We start from the raw sequence: 16,399 nt of genomic DNA on the forward strand, positions 1-16,399 counted from the left end.
ACACATATTGTTTAAACATCTCCAAGCATGGTGACTCTACCACTGCTCTGGGCAGACCATTCCAATGTTTGATAACCCTTTTAGTGAAGAAATATTTCCTAGCATCCAGCCTAAACCTCCCCTGGCACAGCTTGCAACCATTTCCTCTAGTCCTGTTGCTTGTCACCAGGGTGAAGAGGCTGGTCCCCTCCTCACTCCAACTTCCCTTCAGGCAGTTGCAGAGAGCAATGAGGTGTCCGCTCAGCCCTTCATGAGCTTTGTTGCCCTTCTCTGGACACAAAAAAAGCATACCTAGCTGAAAGTCTTAAGAAGGAAGAAAAAAAATTCACCTCAAAACACATGTTAATGAAAAAAAACCTACACTGCCTGCTATTCAAATTAAACCTTTGCCAAGTTGAAATTACACTTCACTGGATAGCTGCAGTTATAACAGAAGCATTGATTTATTATTGTAGAGTAATTCTAAATGCTGGGCTAGATAAAGTAATTTTATAGAGAATAAATTAGCTCTGGGAGAGGGGGGGAAAAAAAAGTAAGTAAAATTGATTTTACCAGACTCAAAGGCTTTTTCTTATGGTATTATATCCTTGATATCTTATTTGCAAGTTAACTCTGTACTTTTCAGAAGAACTTGAAGAATTTCAACTTGCTGTACGTGGAAACAGCCAGAATCTATTCAACTTTGGCAAGTCTTTTCTACCATTTCTTGTCTCTGCAACAAGCTTTAAGATAAAACATTAACTGATCAGAGGTGCACAGAGGATCTTGAATCATTTGTGTATGAGAAGCAAATATTGCAGTAGTTAAAATAATACTGTTTTAAATTATAACCTTGTTTTGTTATTTCTAACTTTTACAGAGTTTTATGAAGTGTAAAATTGCATGTATTAACCTTCTGTCATGTCTTCCAGACTTCTGAAAAGGTGTTCAAGCTTATGCAACCTATTTCAAGTAAAGAAAAAACAAAAAGAAAAAAAGCCAAAAAAGCCCTAAAATAAATAAATAAATAAATTAATTAATTAATTAATTAATTAAAAAAAAGCATCCAAGCAAGCCTTCCTACTTCCCAGTAGCCAAATAAACCTCAAATGAACTAGTGCAAGCTTTATGTGCATACTTTAAAAAATAATCAGGAACATATATCCCACCCACAGTCATGAGCTGACAATACACAAAAAATATTGACTTCAGTGAAATTAACGTAAAAGAGTTGCAGTCATATCCAATGGCTCTTAAACACACCACATTTAATATTTCCCAGGAACTGTTCCATGCCCGGCTAAGCTTGTTGATGTGTATATTATTTAGTACAAACAGACCAAATTCTTTCTATACATACAAGTGCTGCTCTTCTGAGTCATTGAGAGTGATCCCCTGCTGACAGGAGGAACATATCACTGAATTCCTTTCATAAGCCAATCAAGCTCCATCGTAAAACAAAGGTTTTTTCCCTTTTTGTTAAGCCGCACTAAACTGTGAAATATCATTGCTCAAATATTCAAGAACCCTCCTCTAACTTCAAGTTTAAGTCTGTTTACTTTAAGGGTCTCTATTTCTGTTCCAAAAATGACGTAGGGTTTGAAGAGTCCCTTTTTGTCTCAGTATTGTGCCACCCCCTATGCAACTTACCACCATCTTGACCTACTATTCATAGGCATATGCACACATAGTTTTATCTCTTCTCAGAAAACAGGTTATCCAGGTTCCACAACATCTCAAGTAATCCTTCTGCACAACTGTTATCACTAAGTTCATTTTTCTCTTGAATAAGGGATGACTCAGGACTGAAAACAGTATTGCACACTAGGTTTCACCTGTGCTTTTTGAAACAGCACTAGTATCCTCCCTAGTTGAAATACATCTGATGAATCACATATTATTTGCTTTTGCTGCAGTTGCACCACTGTCTCTTTCATATCCCACTGCAGTGAACCCTCAGCCTTCTGGGGATTTAAACAAGCATTGATATCAAAGACTTGGACAAGGAATGAACATGAGAATTTTGTAAAGGTCTATCACACCACGCTACACTGAACAAAAATTCTAATACCTGCAATATCGAATTTGCATGTGATAGTCCAGGACTGTGACTAAATATAGGCATCTAACAAAACTTGAAATCACAGCCTGAAAGAGAATCAGCTGACTGAAAAAAAGGCAAACCAACCAAACAAAAGATACACCCCAAAAAAAGCCTGAATTGGCTAAACCTTCTAGTACAGATATACAGCCTGAATGCCCTCACTGTAAGTTTGGACATGGAAAGCACTGGAATGCCATGCAAGTTTTAGACCTCAGTTACAACAAACTAACAGGATTAAGTTAAAATAATAATATTTTTTTAAATCTATAATTTTAATGCATAAATTCCTTATTGTCATTTTTAGTTGACAAATATCTACTTCATAGCAAAACAACATCATAGGAACAGCTGGATGGCAGTTTTAAGCTCAAATGAACCAGCATCACATGCTGACAAGTCATCTCTCTGATTGCTTTTGAATGGCAGCACATGCAGATTTATTCTCTGCCATAAATTAGAACAATTATTTCTCTGTAGTTCACTTTATTTCAGACAGTAAGCCCCTGCACTTATTTTTAAAGGATATCTTCCCTTTCCTTGATGATAAGTTCATTCTGTTCCTCTAGCTGTCTGATCTTCTTCTCAAATGACTCCTGTTCAGCTTTCAGACGTTCTTCTGTCACCTCCTTTTCTTCACTTACCCTGAAAAGAATGAGAGAAATAAAATATGTACCCATAACCACTGTGCCTGCCTTCCAACTCCTCCGCTTTCCAGGTAAACGGATATCACCCTCTTTATTCTTAAACAGGTCATTTCCTCATAATGTTTATTATATTATATTGGGAGATGCATATGACTTTATGCAATGTATTATTTTTTCAAAAGTACTGGTCTCACTAGAGTACATGCACATTAACACACAGCACAGAACAACAAAGGATCTAAACCCACAATTAGATTTGTGCAGTCAAATTCCCTGCAGTCATAATGAAGACACACTAGGATCCTTACAAGCATAGGGCACGTAGACAGATGACTCAAATGGGAAACCGTAGCTGCTGAGACAGGAAGGAAATTGAAAAACTTTTCTGATTCTTAATCTACAAACTAATTCTTCTCTCATGTTTACATTTCCCTGTCCAGGCAGGGAATCATTTTTCTTGTTAGTTTTCTCCAAACAAAATAGTTTGTCCTCTTCCAGGGATTTTAAAATATCAAGCCAAAGGAGTAAATTTTCCTTTCTGTCCAAGCCACGGCAGCCTGTAACCTGCTGCTCAGTGTAAATAATTGAATCAAGATTAGAAGCTGACAATGTGAAAGGTTTACAAAGATCATTTATTCTGCACCTTAACAGCAGGCTGTAAAAACAATTATTCTGGTGTCACATAGTCAAGAAGACCATTATACACAGATGATCCTGTAACTATGCTAAAAAACACAGCTTAGAAATCATGGTTCTATACAAGCTCTGTAAAAATATTAAGTAATGAGCTTAGACTAAGCACTTGTGCAATTTCTGCTGCTGAAGGCTCTTGAAGTTCAGTTTTTCATGATGATGAAACAGCTGCCCATACACAGGTGATAGAAGACCAAAGCAGTACAACTTTCAGAAAACTTCAATTTTTGGAAGTGGAACAACCCTACAGAAAGAGGAAAAGGGGAGGAAAATACTTAAAAAAAAACCAAGGAGAAAGAAAGAGAGACATTGTACTAAGCCTTCCACTCATCCCATCAGACACATTGACATTCTTAACTCCATCCAAGGACTGAGATATCCATTTGACATCATGATATTTCCCGTAAGAGGGAATGACTTGTTTTGATATTCCAGTAGAAAAGCCATAAATACTACAATTTGTTCATTTCTCTGGGGTGAGGAATACAGGCAGTATTCCCCAACTTTAAGGTAAACTTTCACAGCCCTTCCCACAACAGCTCAAGTAGAGCACCTGAAGTGGGAAATAATTAATACTGAAAATCACACCTCTTCTCTACAAACCTGAAGGAAAACAAAAAAAAACAAAAAAAAAAAAAAAAAAAAAAAAAAAAACCATGAAAAAAATTAAAAATAATTAATTCAGTCCAAAAATCTATTCACATCCCCGCAGTCTCATTTACAATCCTGTTCCCAGCAGTATTCATCATCTTGTTCCTAGGTCTTTTGCCCTCCAATCAAAAGTTGTCCAAAGGGGTGTGTGCAAACCAGAAAATCAACAACGTAAAGGGAACCAGCTGTATTAATTTGGAATTCATCCAACACCTGTGCATTCCTTGCTAAAATAGCACAGTTATCCTCTCCAGGGAACTATATATGGAAGGAAGCTTGCTTACCTAGTTCTGGGCTCCTCAATTTAAGGACATCAAAATACTTGAACGTGTCCAGAGAAGAGCAGCAAGTCTGGTGAGAGGCCTTGAGCACAAGCCCTATGAGGAAAGGCTGAGGAAGCTGGGGTTGTTTAGCCTGGAGAAGAGGAGGCTCAGAGGAGACCTTATTGCTCTCTACAACTACCTGAAAGGAGGTTGCAGGCAGGTGGGGGTTGGTGTCTTCTCCCACGCACCAGCAACAGAACAAGAGGACACAGTCTCAAGCTGCACCAGGGGAAGTTTAGGTTCAAGGTGAGGAGAAAGTTCTTCACAGAAGGAGTAATTTGCCATCGGAATGGGCTGCCCAGGGAGGTGGTGGAGTCACCGTCCCTGGAGGTGTTCAAAAAAAGATTGGATGTGGCACTTGGAGACATGGTTTAGTTGGAGGTGTCAGGTATTAGGTAATAGGTTGGACTTGATGATCTCTGAGGTCTTTTCCAACCTGGCTGATTCTGTGATTCTGTTACTAACTGCAAGAGTGATGCTACATTAGAAAAATATTTGGGACATGTAAAACACTGGACCATGCTAATACCCAAAGATATCTAAATTAAACAACGTATAAGAAATTAAGATACAGCAATAAAGATCAGAGCACTAGAGAAACTAGTGCACTAGAGAAACTAGACTAAACCTAGCAGGTTTTACCCATCTCTAGACTCTCTGGTTTGCTGCTCGTATCAGTCTACATAACGTTCACGTGCTGTGTTTGCATTTAACACAGATCACAGCAAGCTGTCATACTTCCAGACATATGAATATATTGTGCTACATATCTCATGCAGTAAATGACTGAGAACAGTAAGTGATCTTAGAAGAAATGTGGCAGTACGTGTTTATGTATCACAAAGCAGGAGACAGTCTATAAAGGGCAGGCGAGATACAGAAGACACATTACTCACAGGAGGTGGCAAAAGGAAGTCAGAGAAAAGAAATACAAAAATGTCACCAGATTATGCTAGATTTATGTCACATCCTATATATAGCTTAGTGAGATTTCTTTATATATTTATTTGTCTTCCAGCAGTAAAGGACAGATAATTTTTAGCAGAACTAGGAAGGACTTCATTGATGCCAAACAGAAATATTACAAGGCTCATAATGCTCCTCAAAAGGTTTTTCACCTCTTTTTTTATTCACTTATGGTCAGAAAAGCACGGTGAAAGAATGAAGGCACGGCAACTACAAAGGGCGCAACTGCCCTGTAGGGCAACATGCTGGTGTCCAGCTCCATGATCGTTTTTCCAGGAACAAACAGAGGACTGACAGCTGAGAGCAAAAATGGCACATCTGTAGAACTATTCCTGCTGTTCAGTGTCTGCAACATTTTCTTCCATACAATTTACAGTCACCTATCTTGTGTCATGGAATATATACCATCTTCATTCAAGATTTGTTTTAAATTCAACACTTCAAAGTTCATTTAGATGTGTCTATGATAACATAAAGGTTTTAGTTTTATTTTACCGGAGCCTCTGAAAGAAAAATTCATAATGCAGCTGTATTAAAAAACAAACAACAACAAAACACAAAAAAACTCCTAGGGTTCAAACTATTATGGTGTGTTCCTAAGTCCATTGTTGATACTAGTAGCTCTGACTGACCTGAAGAAGGAATTGATCCACAGGTTTACTGATGACACTGACTCACCACACTGAATAAGCAGGATTGATGCTCTCCAGATGGAAGATAAACAAAAAGCAGACACCAACACTGGAAAGTTCACCCATCAGTCCTACACTCATTGAGAACACTTATGGAACTCATCTGATATTAGTCCGCATACTAGCTAGCAAAGGTGGAAATATTTTGGTGACTAGTTTCAAAGAGTTTCCAAGCAAAGAATGGCATCTGTAAAAGGCAAGACCACAGGGGCACGAAAAACAGAGCAAGGACAAAGATAAGGGTATCACACAGAGTCCAGCACACACATAAATCATGGAATGAAATTGAGTATTCCCAGAGAAAGATGAGCTCCAGAAAAATGAAACAAGAAGTTTTCATGCCAGAGTTGATCATTACATGCCTCTCGCAGAACTGAGCAACAAAGTGACTTTTAATACCAGAACTGCAGGGAAGGAGAATAGGAGTGTCTGAGGACACTGTTCACAAATCTCACACCTTTTACTCAAGTATCATTGCCAATTTGTATTAATTTTAAAATATAACTAAAACCCCACAACAATCCCAAAACATAATTAAAATTGCTGCACAATAGCTAGATTTTATGATATGTAACTTGCAAAATACAAAACTAGATCACACAGCATGGATTTATAGCTACAGATGGCTTTTTAAGCACAAAAGGTAAGTGTGATTGGTGATACAATAATCCTAAGTATGCTTTACCTATCAACAAGAATTTCCAAACAAGCTTAGTGATATCTCATTTGCAGTCTCACTGCCTGACCAATTAAGAGAACCACAGCACAGTATTACTCCTAAAGCAGCACATGAAATAAAAAGATCTTGACATTGAAGTTAAAGCCAAATTGTAAAAACAATTTGTTTAAATATGAGATAGTGTGACCTAGGAGAAAAGGCATCCCAAGAGGCCAAACATTGCAGATTTGCAACATGGGCTTCCACAGACAAGTTGTCCTTCAAAGATCTTAAGTACTGGAAGGAAAACAAACAGCAGATATACACTACAATAGTTTTACTGTCATCCTTTGTAATGGTTTCCAGTTCCAAATTAACCTTCTGTTTGGATTCCCATTTTCACCCTTAGCTGCAAAATTTCAGGTTTTGTTGGCTGATTTAATCTTCATATCAGGATAAGAAGTTTCCATAAAGCAATGCCTAGTAGAAAAAACTAGTACTCCAAACAGCCAGCACCCTACAAAGGGTGTAGGAATCCAAGGTCCTGGGAAGGAGGAAGCATTTTCCCAATAAGGGACAAAGGGCTTCTGAAGGCCATTTTACTAGCTCAGGGATACAAGCATTCTGGGCATGCCAGTGGTGTTTGCCAGAAAGATACTAAACTGAGAGCAAATCCATCTTCTATTTCATTTGCAAAGGGCAATCACTCCCTCTCTTGGGTAGTTAAGGGCACTACGATACCTTTCTACCTAAATTGCTTTTGAGGATTTGTTTGCAAAGAAAACAGGAGTCAGCTTTCTCCATGTTTATCTTATCTGAATAAAGAAAGAATACAAAGTAGTCAGATACCAATTCTCACCACTACAACCAAAAATTAAACTTACATGAACCAATCTAAGTCACTTAGTCAATGCCTCTGCCCATCCAAAAGCAAATTCTATATGTGAGCTGTATAGGCATACATGAACTGTGCAGGCAGAGAAGTATTTATTATGTACATGTCACAGGAGGAACCAGAAAGTTGCAGTCCTATGGCTATCAGTTCCTATCAGTTAGGAATGAAGTGAATGCTTGCAAGAACACACAAACACTCATTCTGGGTAAGAATTGGGTAAGAATTAGGGGGAAGGCCAACAATACTGACATCTTGGTTGGAGTCTGTTATACACCACACAACCAAGAAGAGGCTGATTTATTACTTTTTAAGCAGCTGGAGGCTGCCTCAAAACCACTTGCCCTTGTTCTTGTGGGCGACTTTAACCTGCCAGACATCTGCTGGGAATTTAACGCTGCAGTTAAGAAGGCAGTCTAGAAGGTTCCTAGAGTGTATGGAGGATAGTTTCTTATCCCAGCTGTTATGTGAGACTACCAGGAGTTCAGCCCCGCTCGACCTACTGTTTACAAATAGAGACAGGTTGGTGGAAGATGTGGTGGTCAGAGGCTGCCTGGGGTCCAGTGACCATGAAATAATTGAGTTTTCAATATACAGTGAAACCAGGAGGGGCAAAACCTCCACCCTGGACTTCCAAAGGGCAGACTTCGGCTTATTCCCAAGGAACTAACTCAGAAAGTTCCTTGGGAAACTGCCCTTAAAATCAAAGGGGTCCAGGAGGGCTGGACTTACTTCGAGAAAGAACTCTTGAAGGTGCATGAAGAGGCTGTCCCAATGTGCCAGAAGAGGAGCCGATGAGGCAGACGGCTGACCTGGGTGGGCAAGGAGCATCTAAAGGAATTAAGGGAAAAAAAGAGGGTGTATCACCTTTGAAAACAATGGGAGGTATCCCAGGAAGAGTTTAAGGACATTGTTAGGTCTTGTAAGAAAAAAAAAATAGAGAGGCAAAAGCCCATTTAGAACTTAGACTGGCCACTGCTGTAAAGGAGAATAAAAAATATTTCTATAAATATATTAATGGCAAAAGAAGATGCAAGGACAACCTCCACTCTTTATTGCATGTGGAGGGGAATATAATAAGAAAAGATGAGGAAAAGGTAGAGGTAATTAACACCTTCTTTACCTCAATTTTCAATAGTGGGACAGGTTGTCTTCATGACAGCTGGCCTCCTGAGCTGGCAGATGGAGCCAGGGACCAGTATAGTCCCCCTGTAATCCAGGAGGAAGCAGTAAGGGACCTGCTGAGCCATTTGGATCTTCACAAATCCATGGAACCACATGAGATCCATCCTAGGATAATGAGAACGCTGGCAGATGAGCTGGCCAAGACGGTCTCCATCATTTATCAACAGTCCTGGCTCACTGGAGGGGTCCCAGATGATTGGAAGCTGGCCAATGTGATGTCCATACACAAGAAGTGCCAGAAGGAGGAGGCAGGGAATCACAGACCTGTCAGCCTGACCTCAGTGCCAGGCAAGGTTATGGAAAAGGTCGCCTTGAGTGACCTGGACAGGCTGGAGAGCTGGATGCAGGCAAACCTCATGAAGTTTAATAACGACAAGTGCAAGGTCCTGCATCTGGGGAGAAATAACAACAGGCACCAGGACAGGTTAGGGGCTGCCCTGCTGGAAAGCAGCCTCACAGAAAAAGACCTTGGAGTGCTGGTGGACAGCAAGTTCTCCATGGAACAACAATGTGCTCTTGTGGCCAAGAGAGCCAATGGGATCCTGGGATGTATCAAGAGAAGTGTGTCCAGCAGGTCTAGCAAAGTTCTTCTACCTCTCTACTCTGCCCTGATGAGACCACACCTGGAATACTGTGTCCAGTTTTGGGCTCCCCAGTTCAAGAGAGACAGGAACCTGCTGGAGAGAGTCCAACAGAGAGTCACAAGGATGATTAGGGGACCTGAGCGTCTCCCCTATGAAGAGAGACTGAGATCCCTGGGGCTGTTTAGTCTTGAGAAGAGAAGACTGAGAGGGGATCTGATCAATGTCTATAAATATCTGAGGGGTGGGTGTCAAGTGGAGGGGGCCAGGCTCTTTTTGGTGGTTCACAGCAATAACACAAGGAACAATGGGTTCAAACTTTCACCTCAACATGGGGAGAAACTTCTTTACAGTGGGGGTGACAGAACATTGGAACAGGCTCCCCAAGGGGGTTGTAGAGTCTCCTTCTCTGGAGACTTTCAAAACCCACCTGGATGCGTTCCTGTGCGGACTACCCTATGTCATCCTGCTTTGGCGGGGGGTCAAGCCCGATGATCTCTTGAGGTCCTTTCCAGCCTCTGATATACTGTGATACTGTGAAATCACACAGCACCTATGGGATGGCCAAGGGATCAGGCCCAGCCAGCATGGATTTAGGAGGGGCAGGTCCTGCCTGGCCAACCTGATCTGCTTTTATCATCAGGTGACCCACTTGGTGGATGCAGGCAAGGCTGTGGACGTAGTCTACCTGGACTTCAGCAAGGCCTTTGACACCGTCTGCCACAAGAAGCTCCTGGCAAAGCTGGCAGCTCATGGATTGGACAGATTCACTCTGAAATGGGTCAAGAACTGGCTGGAGGGCTAGGCCCAGAGAGTGGTGGTAAATGGTGCCACTTCCAGTTGGCAGCCAGTCACTAGTGGTGTCCCCCAGGGATCAGTGTTGGGCCCAATCCTCTTTAATATCTTTATTGATGATCTGGATAAGGGAATTGAGTTCATTACCAGTAAGTTTGCAGATGACACCAAGCCAGGAGCAGGTGTTGATCTGTTGGAGAGTAGGAGGGCCCTGCAGAGGGACCTGGACAGGCTGGGTGGGTGGGCAGAGGCCAATGGGATGAGATTTAACAAGGCTAAGTGCAGGGTTTTTACACTTTGGCCACAACAACCCCAAGCAGCACTACAGGCTAGGGACAGAGTGGCTGGAGAGCAGCCAGACAGAAAGGGACCTGGGGGTGCTGGTTGATAGTACCTGAACATGAGCCAGCAGTGTGCCCAGGTGGCCAGGAGAGCCAATGGCATCCTGGCCTGTATCAGGAATAGTGTGGCCAGCAGGACAAGGGAGGTTATTCTTCCCCTGTACTCAGCACTGGTCAGGCCACACCTTGAGTACTGTGTCCAGTTCTGGGCTCCTCAATTCAAGAGAGATGTTGAGGTACTGGAATGTGTCCAGAGAAGGGCAACAAAGCTGGTGGGGGGCCTGGAACACAAACCCTATGAGGAGAGGCTGAGGGAGCTGGGGTTCTTTAGCCTGGTGAAGAGGAGGCTCAGGGGTGACCTCATTGCTGTCTACAACTACCTCAAAGGAGGTTGTAGGCAGGCGAGCGTTGGTCTCTTCTCCCAGGCAACCAGCAGCAGAACAAGGGGACACAGTCTCAAGTTGTACCAGGGGAGGTATAGGCTGGATATTAGGACGAAGTTCTTCACAGAGAGAGTGATTGCCATGGGAATGGGCTGTCCAGGGAGGCAGTGGAGTCGGCGTCCCTGGCAATGTTCAAGAAAAGACTGGATGGGGCACTTAGTGCTATGGTCTAGTTGATTGGATAGGGCTGGGTGATCAGTTGGACTGGATGATCTTGGACGTCTCTTCCAACCTGGCTGATTCTATGATTCTCTCTGCAAATAAAGTTATGACCCTCTCCATTCAGCCAAATGCCAAGACAGAGCAAACTCTCAAAATCTGCATATCACTTAAAACATTTCACTCCAGAACACTCTGTAACCACCCCAGTACGATGTCTAGCAAGTCTTTAATGCTCAACAGTCAACTGGCTACCTCCCAGAGAACTTCTTAGAAGAGGTTAATGTGTTCTCATACTGACACAGAATACAATGGTAGGAATCTTTCAGTGTCTTCACCACGTCATTACTCATTTCATTACATAAGCTCGTGACTGCTTCAGCAGTAGCCTGCACTTAACAAAAGCTCAGAAAAGGGGTTTTTGCCTCTTAAGAGATCTGCTTGTAAGGATGTAGTGAAGGCACCACATGCCCAGAATTATGCCCCCAGATACCAACAAACTTGTCCCAACATGTTTTGGTAAGTCCCCTCTTCCACCCTCCTTTCAGGAGAGGAGGACAAAGGCTCAGGCGCCAACCTGTTTCCTAAGGGGTAAACAACTCCATGCACCCATCGTATGCCATGCTCATGTTCTGTCCATCTAAGGGCATAATTCTAGCTTCATCTTTTCTACAGGTTGAAGCAGGTTGTTGACAAGTGTGCCCATTGGCCAGATCCAGCCTCAAGAAATCTATAAGTACTACTCCATTTGTTTACTACTTTGCTCTCTCCTTTTGCCTTCACTCGCTATGTAAGCTCGCGCTGCGTAAGCTGTAAGCCTTCTCACATGCAAGCATACTGGAAGGCTCTGCGAATACAGATTAGAAGCCAGCCCACTGAGCCACTCGAGGAACCTGCAAAGGATGATCCCTTCGCTGATGCAGATACCAGCGTCGTAAACCCAGTCTTCGAGAGGACTGAGGAAAAGCCCCGAGAGAGGGTAAGCTTTAACCCAAAAGGGGAAGGACCAAGCCCGAGCCAGGCAGTCCAGATCTGCTGCAAGCTAATTAAGCAGCTAATAAAGCAGAACTGCATCTTGCGTAGCCCCCGCCACTTGCGGGAGAGAAAAGGAGCCGTAGCCGCTCCAGGCCCTAAGTTGTCAGGGCAAAGCACCTGGGATTTCCCCGAGGGAGAGAGCAAAGATAGCCTCTCTAGTGAAGTCAAAGGCAAAGACTGCGGCATTGTAACCTTAATGGAAAGCAGTCACCGATATTCGGCAGAATCAGCTCACTTCGAGCCGAGCCGACGGGGAAAGCATCGCTTCACTGCACCCCCCACCGAAACCCACCTACCGGGAACCGCCACCTCAATCACGAGGGCCAACCCCTGAAAGAACCCGGCCCCGCGTCGCAGAGAACCGCTCCTCCGGACCGGCCCTGCCAACCCGCTCCTCCATTCAAGGAGCTGCTCCAACCCCGCTAAGGGAAACCGCCGATAGGCGGAAAGCAAGCCGCCCCCTCCCCGCAGACCGCAGGTGGAGAAAGCAAGCCTTGCCCCCACCCATAGAGGCAGAGGGAGAAAGAAAGTCTCCGCCCAAATGGGACCAGCCGCGGGCAGAGAGCCGGCAGCAGCAAGCAGCCAGTGTAACCCAGCAACTTGCCTCACTACGCAGAAAGACAGAATGTATCTTTCATGTGTACAACATTCAGTAACATTCTATTCAAAGCGCCCGCGCATAGCCGTGTGATATTTCCAGCTTAACTTGCCTCGTGATAACATTATAAATATCCCTGTACATAGTTGCAAGCCGCAAGCATCTTGTCGAGTCTCCATCTAGTGGACAAGCGGCGGAAATGCAGCCTTTCGTTCCCTTAATTAGAAACTGACTGTAAATATTATAATTGGGTATAATTGTATATACTGAACCAGTTACGGACTATATTGTTACAATCATGCATCTGAATCAGTATATATAAAGTGATTAATCAAATATTAATAATTTTAATAATAAATAATTTTCATAATCCATACTTCATAATTAATAACCGTCATCCTCCATCCCTAATCACCCCTCTCCACGACAAAGGAATTTTCTCTTACCATGCCTGCCACTTTCACCACCACACCAGCAGCACCCCGTGGAAAACACAAAGGTGTCATCATCTTTTTAAAAAATAATGACTGATTACACTTGAGAATTTCCTATTTATGATATTTGAATCTTTTAAACTTTGGACCCAGTTTGCCTCTCTTTTCTCTTTAATAGGGAAGACAGACTGGATATGTTCAAAGAACAGCAAAATAATGGTTAGATTTACACGTGGCAGCACAGAACAAAAACTATGATTATTCAGCTTAGAAAGGATACAGTAGAGTCCTTTCTTCCAACCCCATCTCAGAACTCAAATTCATAAAGTCCGTAACAGCTCACATGTCAAATACTGGAATCCCCAGCAGCAGAGCACTAGAGCCCAGTAGCTGATTTTTTTTTTTCAAAGGAAAGGATAATAATACCACAGAATCAGAGAATTAATCAGGTTGGAAAAGACCTTTGAGATCATCAAATCCAACCTATCACCCAACACCATCAATCAACTAAACCATGGCACTAAGTGCCTCATTCATTCTTTCCCTAAACACTACCAGGGAGGGTGACTCCACCACCTCCCTGGGCAGCCCATTCCAATGGGCAATCACTCCTTCTGTGAAGAATTCATAACATTCAGCCTAAATAATAAACCAGCCTTCTTCCTAACATCCAGCCTAAATAATACAGCCAGCATTAGAACTTATTCACACCAACACAAGGTCTGACACTGCAGCATATTAACTAATGCATAGGCATACACCTTCCCAATGTTCAAAAGCACACTGGAAATGAAAGCTGGAGGAAGGGAAGAAAATACAGGAAGTGAAACAAAAGTATGTTAGCTCTCCTTCAGCAGTCACTGAACTCAGGGGAAAGATCAGTACTCTGAACTGCTCAAGCAAGTCATATTTTGCTACTGGTTTACACGTAGTCAGAATTTTACCACTTTAGAACTGCCCTCATGCAAATGGTCACTGAAGAATCTATTTCTGTCTACCATCCTGCAATAAACAGGCAGCAATTAGTCCCAACTACAGTAAGTTTCTTTCGCAAATAGTGGCAAAAAAAAGAATGGTGAAGTACAGCTCTGGTCAAAGGAGGTCTTTATTATTCCAACTATTTCCTGCAGCACAGTCTTCTGGAAAACTTTCAGCATTCTGCTGTCTCTTTTTCTTCTCTGAAAGACCAAAGAATGTTCTACTGCCTGTAAAAACACTCCATCACTGCAGAACTAGGGATGAAAATTATGGAGAGTTTTAAAAAAGTGACAAGGTGAGCAGAATTAAAGTTCAACTTCCCTATTACTCTGCAAAGGACTTTTAATTACATCCAATAAAAATATGATTAGGTTTAAAAATAAAAGAGAACTAAGTATAAAATAATAGTGTTCCACTAATTTTACTTTTCAAAATTAATGTTGCTGCACCTTCTATTTTTCTTCAAAGAAATGTCAGGCAGAAATATCAAACTGTCCTCAGGGAAAAATCACAGCATCTGAGATTTAAGAGGAATCCCATGCTCAAATGAGTTAGTGTACTACTATTCACTAGAGAGCAGTGTATTATGAGGGACAATGTAATAAAAAGTTTTTTTAAATATTAGAATATATCTCTATATATCAACAGTGGCAAAGGTGTCCGAATAGGTCCGACATCTGACAACTTGTAACCAGGTTTCCCAGCAATATACTCTTTATGACAGCCTTAACTAGACATTTTCTAACACATAAGTAGGATAAAATGGAGTTTCAAGCACGAAGAACTTCAGAAATTACTAAAACATTGTATAGCAAGAAACTCTATATTCGTACAAATTATCACCAGGCAAAATGGTCCACTGGATAAGGATAATCAGAAAGAAAATATTCCTAGCTGCACCAGAAACTTATTGCATGACCTTGATCAAGTAACTTAATTTCTCTGCCTGAATTTTCCTATAAGGAGCAGTAATGTTTGCCATTTTTTTCATGGACATATATAGTCTATGGAAAAAATCCATTTCATTAATACTTGAGAACCTGTATTTTGTCCTAAAAAAACTTTCCATTTATAAATACTTAGTACAGACACCAACTTTCACTCCAAAGGACCCGAGATCATCTCACAAGACCTTCCTCTCTGATGCTGTGCAAAAGCCTGCCAAAGTCCCATGAGCTCCTCCTCAATTTTACAGTCACTGGGTAAGAAACAGATTTCCAGAGATTCTGAAGTGTTACAGATACAAAAGGGAGAAAAATTTCCTCACTCAAATTCAACCTGTATTTCATACCATTTACCTTCATGGACATCTTAGCACTGGAACGAAAATTAGAGAACAATCTTTTGTAAAAACTGAAAAACACTATTTCTGCCTTTCAGAGACTAGGGAGAACTTGAAGAAATTAACCAAAGCAAAAGAAATTTTGGCTACATAAGCAAAAACTACACTAGACTCTTTACTGCTTTACGTATGCAAACATTGGAAAATACTGAATCATATCCTTCAGCCACAAGACAGCAATTCACCTTCTACATGGCATTCCACATAAAAGCTCACCCCTGACAAATAATCATCAGTGAAGTTTGTCATTTCCAAATGCATGTGATAAAAGCAGCAGACAAAATTCTAGCTCTGTGACTAGCTTTATATGGATGGACTAGCAAAATTTGGGCTCTTGTTTTAGGAATTTTGGGTCAGGAAGCAAGGAAAAAAATATCAGGCTGCTTCATTGTTCGTACCTCTTCCAGAAAGAAAAATTACTTTATGCAAACATTCAGTTCTGTAATGCAATTCCACATTGCTTGATCCTAATTAGAGGAATGACTCTCCTTAAACATAATACATTTTCAGATGATGTTTATTCTTACCTGGCAAGTTCTTTAATTAAGTTTGCAATGCGTCTCTTGTCCTCAGGACACAAATCTTTTAAAGAAGCACTCTTCATTCCTCCTTCATTAGCAACCTGAAAATTTAAAGCTATATTTTAGAAAGTACTCTTTAAATGAGAATAAATATTTCATAAGATAATAAAGGCATTCAAAGACCTAATAATTAGAAGTTGAAAGTAGACAAGTTCCAATTGGAAATAAAACAAATCTTTTTTTAAAAAGTGCAGATTATGTCCAGTGAAACAAATGGCAAGATTGTTCTGAATTCTTTTAAGTGCCAATTAATTCAAATGCAAGCTGCTGGGTAAAATTTTAAAACACACACTATTCATTGATTCATACTAGATAAAGGGCAGTA

General features: G+C 41.4%; 1 protein-coding gene across 1 annotated transcript in view; it reads right to left on the reverse strand.

The window, feature by feature from the left end:
* Positions 1-16,399, reverse strand: part of KIAA1328 (KIAA1328 ortholog) — a 194,638-nt gene that overhangs the window by 164,220 nt on the left and 14,019 nt on the right. The window contains exons 4-5 of the mRNA XM_054397348.1: positions 16,021-16,115; positions 2,610-2,725 (exon numbers count right to left, since the gene is read on the reverse strand). Of these exons, the coding sequence (XP_054253323.1) occupies positions 2,610-2,725; positions 16,021-16,115 (211 nt within the window). The remainder of the gene's footprint in view (positions 1-2,609; positions 2,726-16,020; positions 16,116-16,399) is intronic.

This window comes from Indicator indicator, chromosome Z (genome assembly GCF_027791375.1).
Source record: "Indicator indicator isolate 239-I01 chromosome Z, UM_Iind_1.1, whole genome shotgun sequence".
In the NCBI taxonomy this organism is placed as follows: Eukaryota; Metazoa; Chordata; class Aves; order Piciformes; family Indicatoridae; genus Indicator; species Indicator indicator.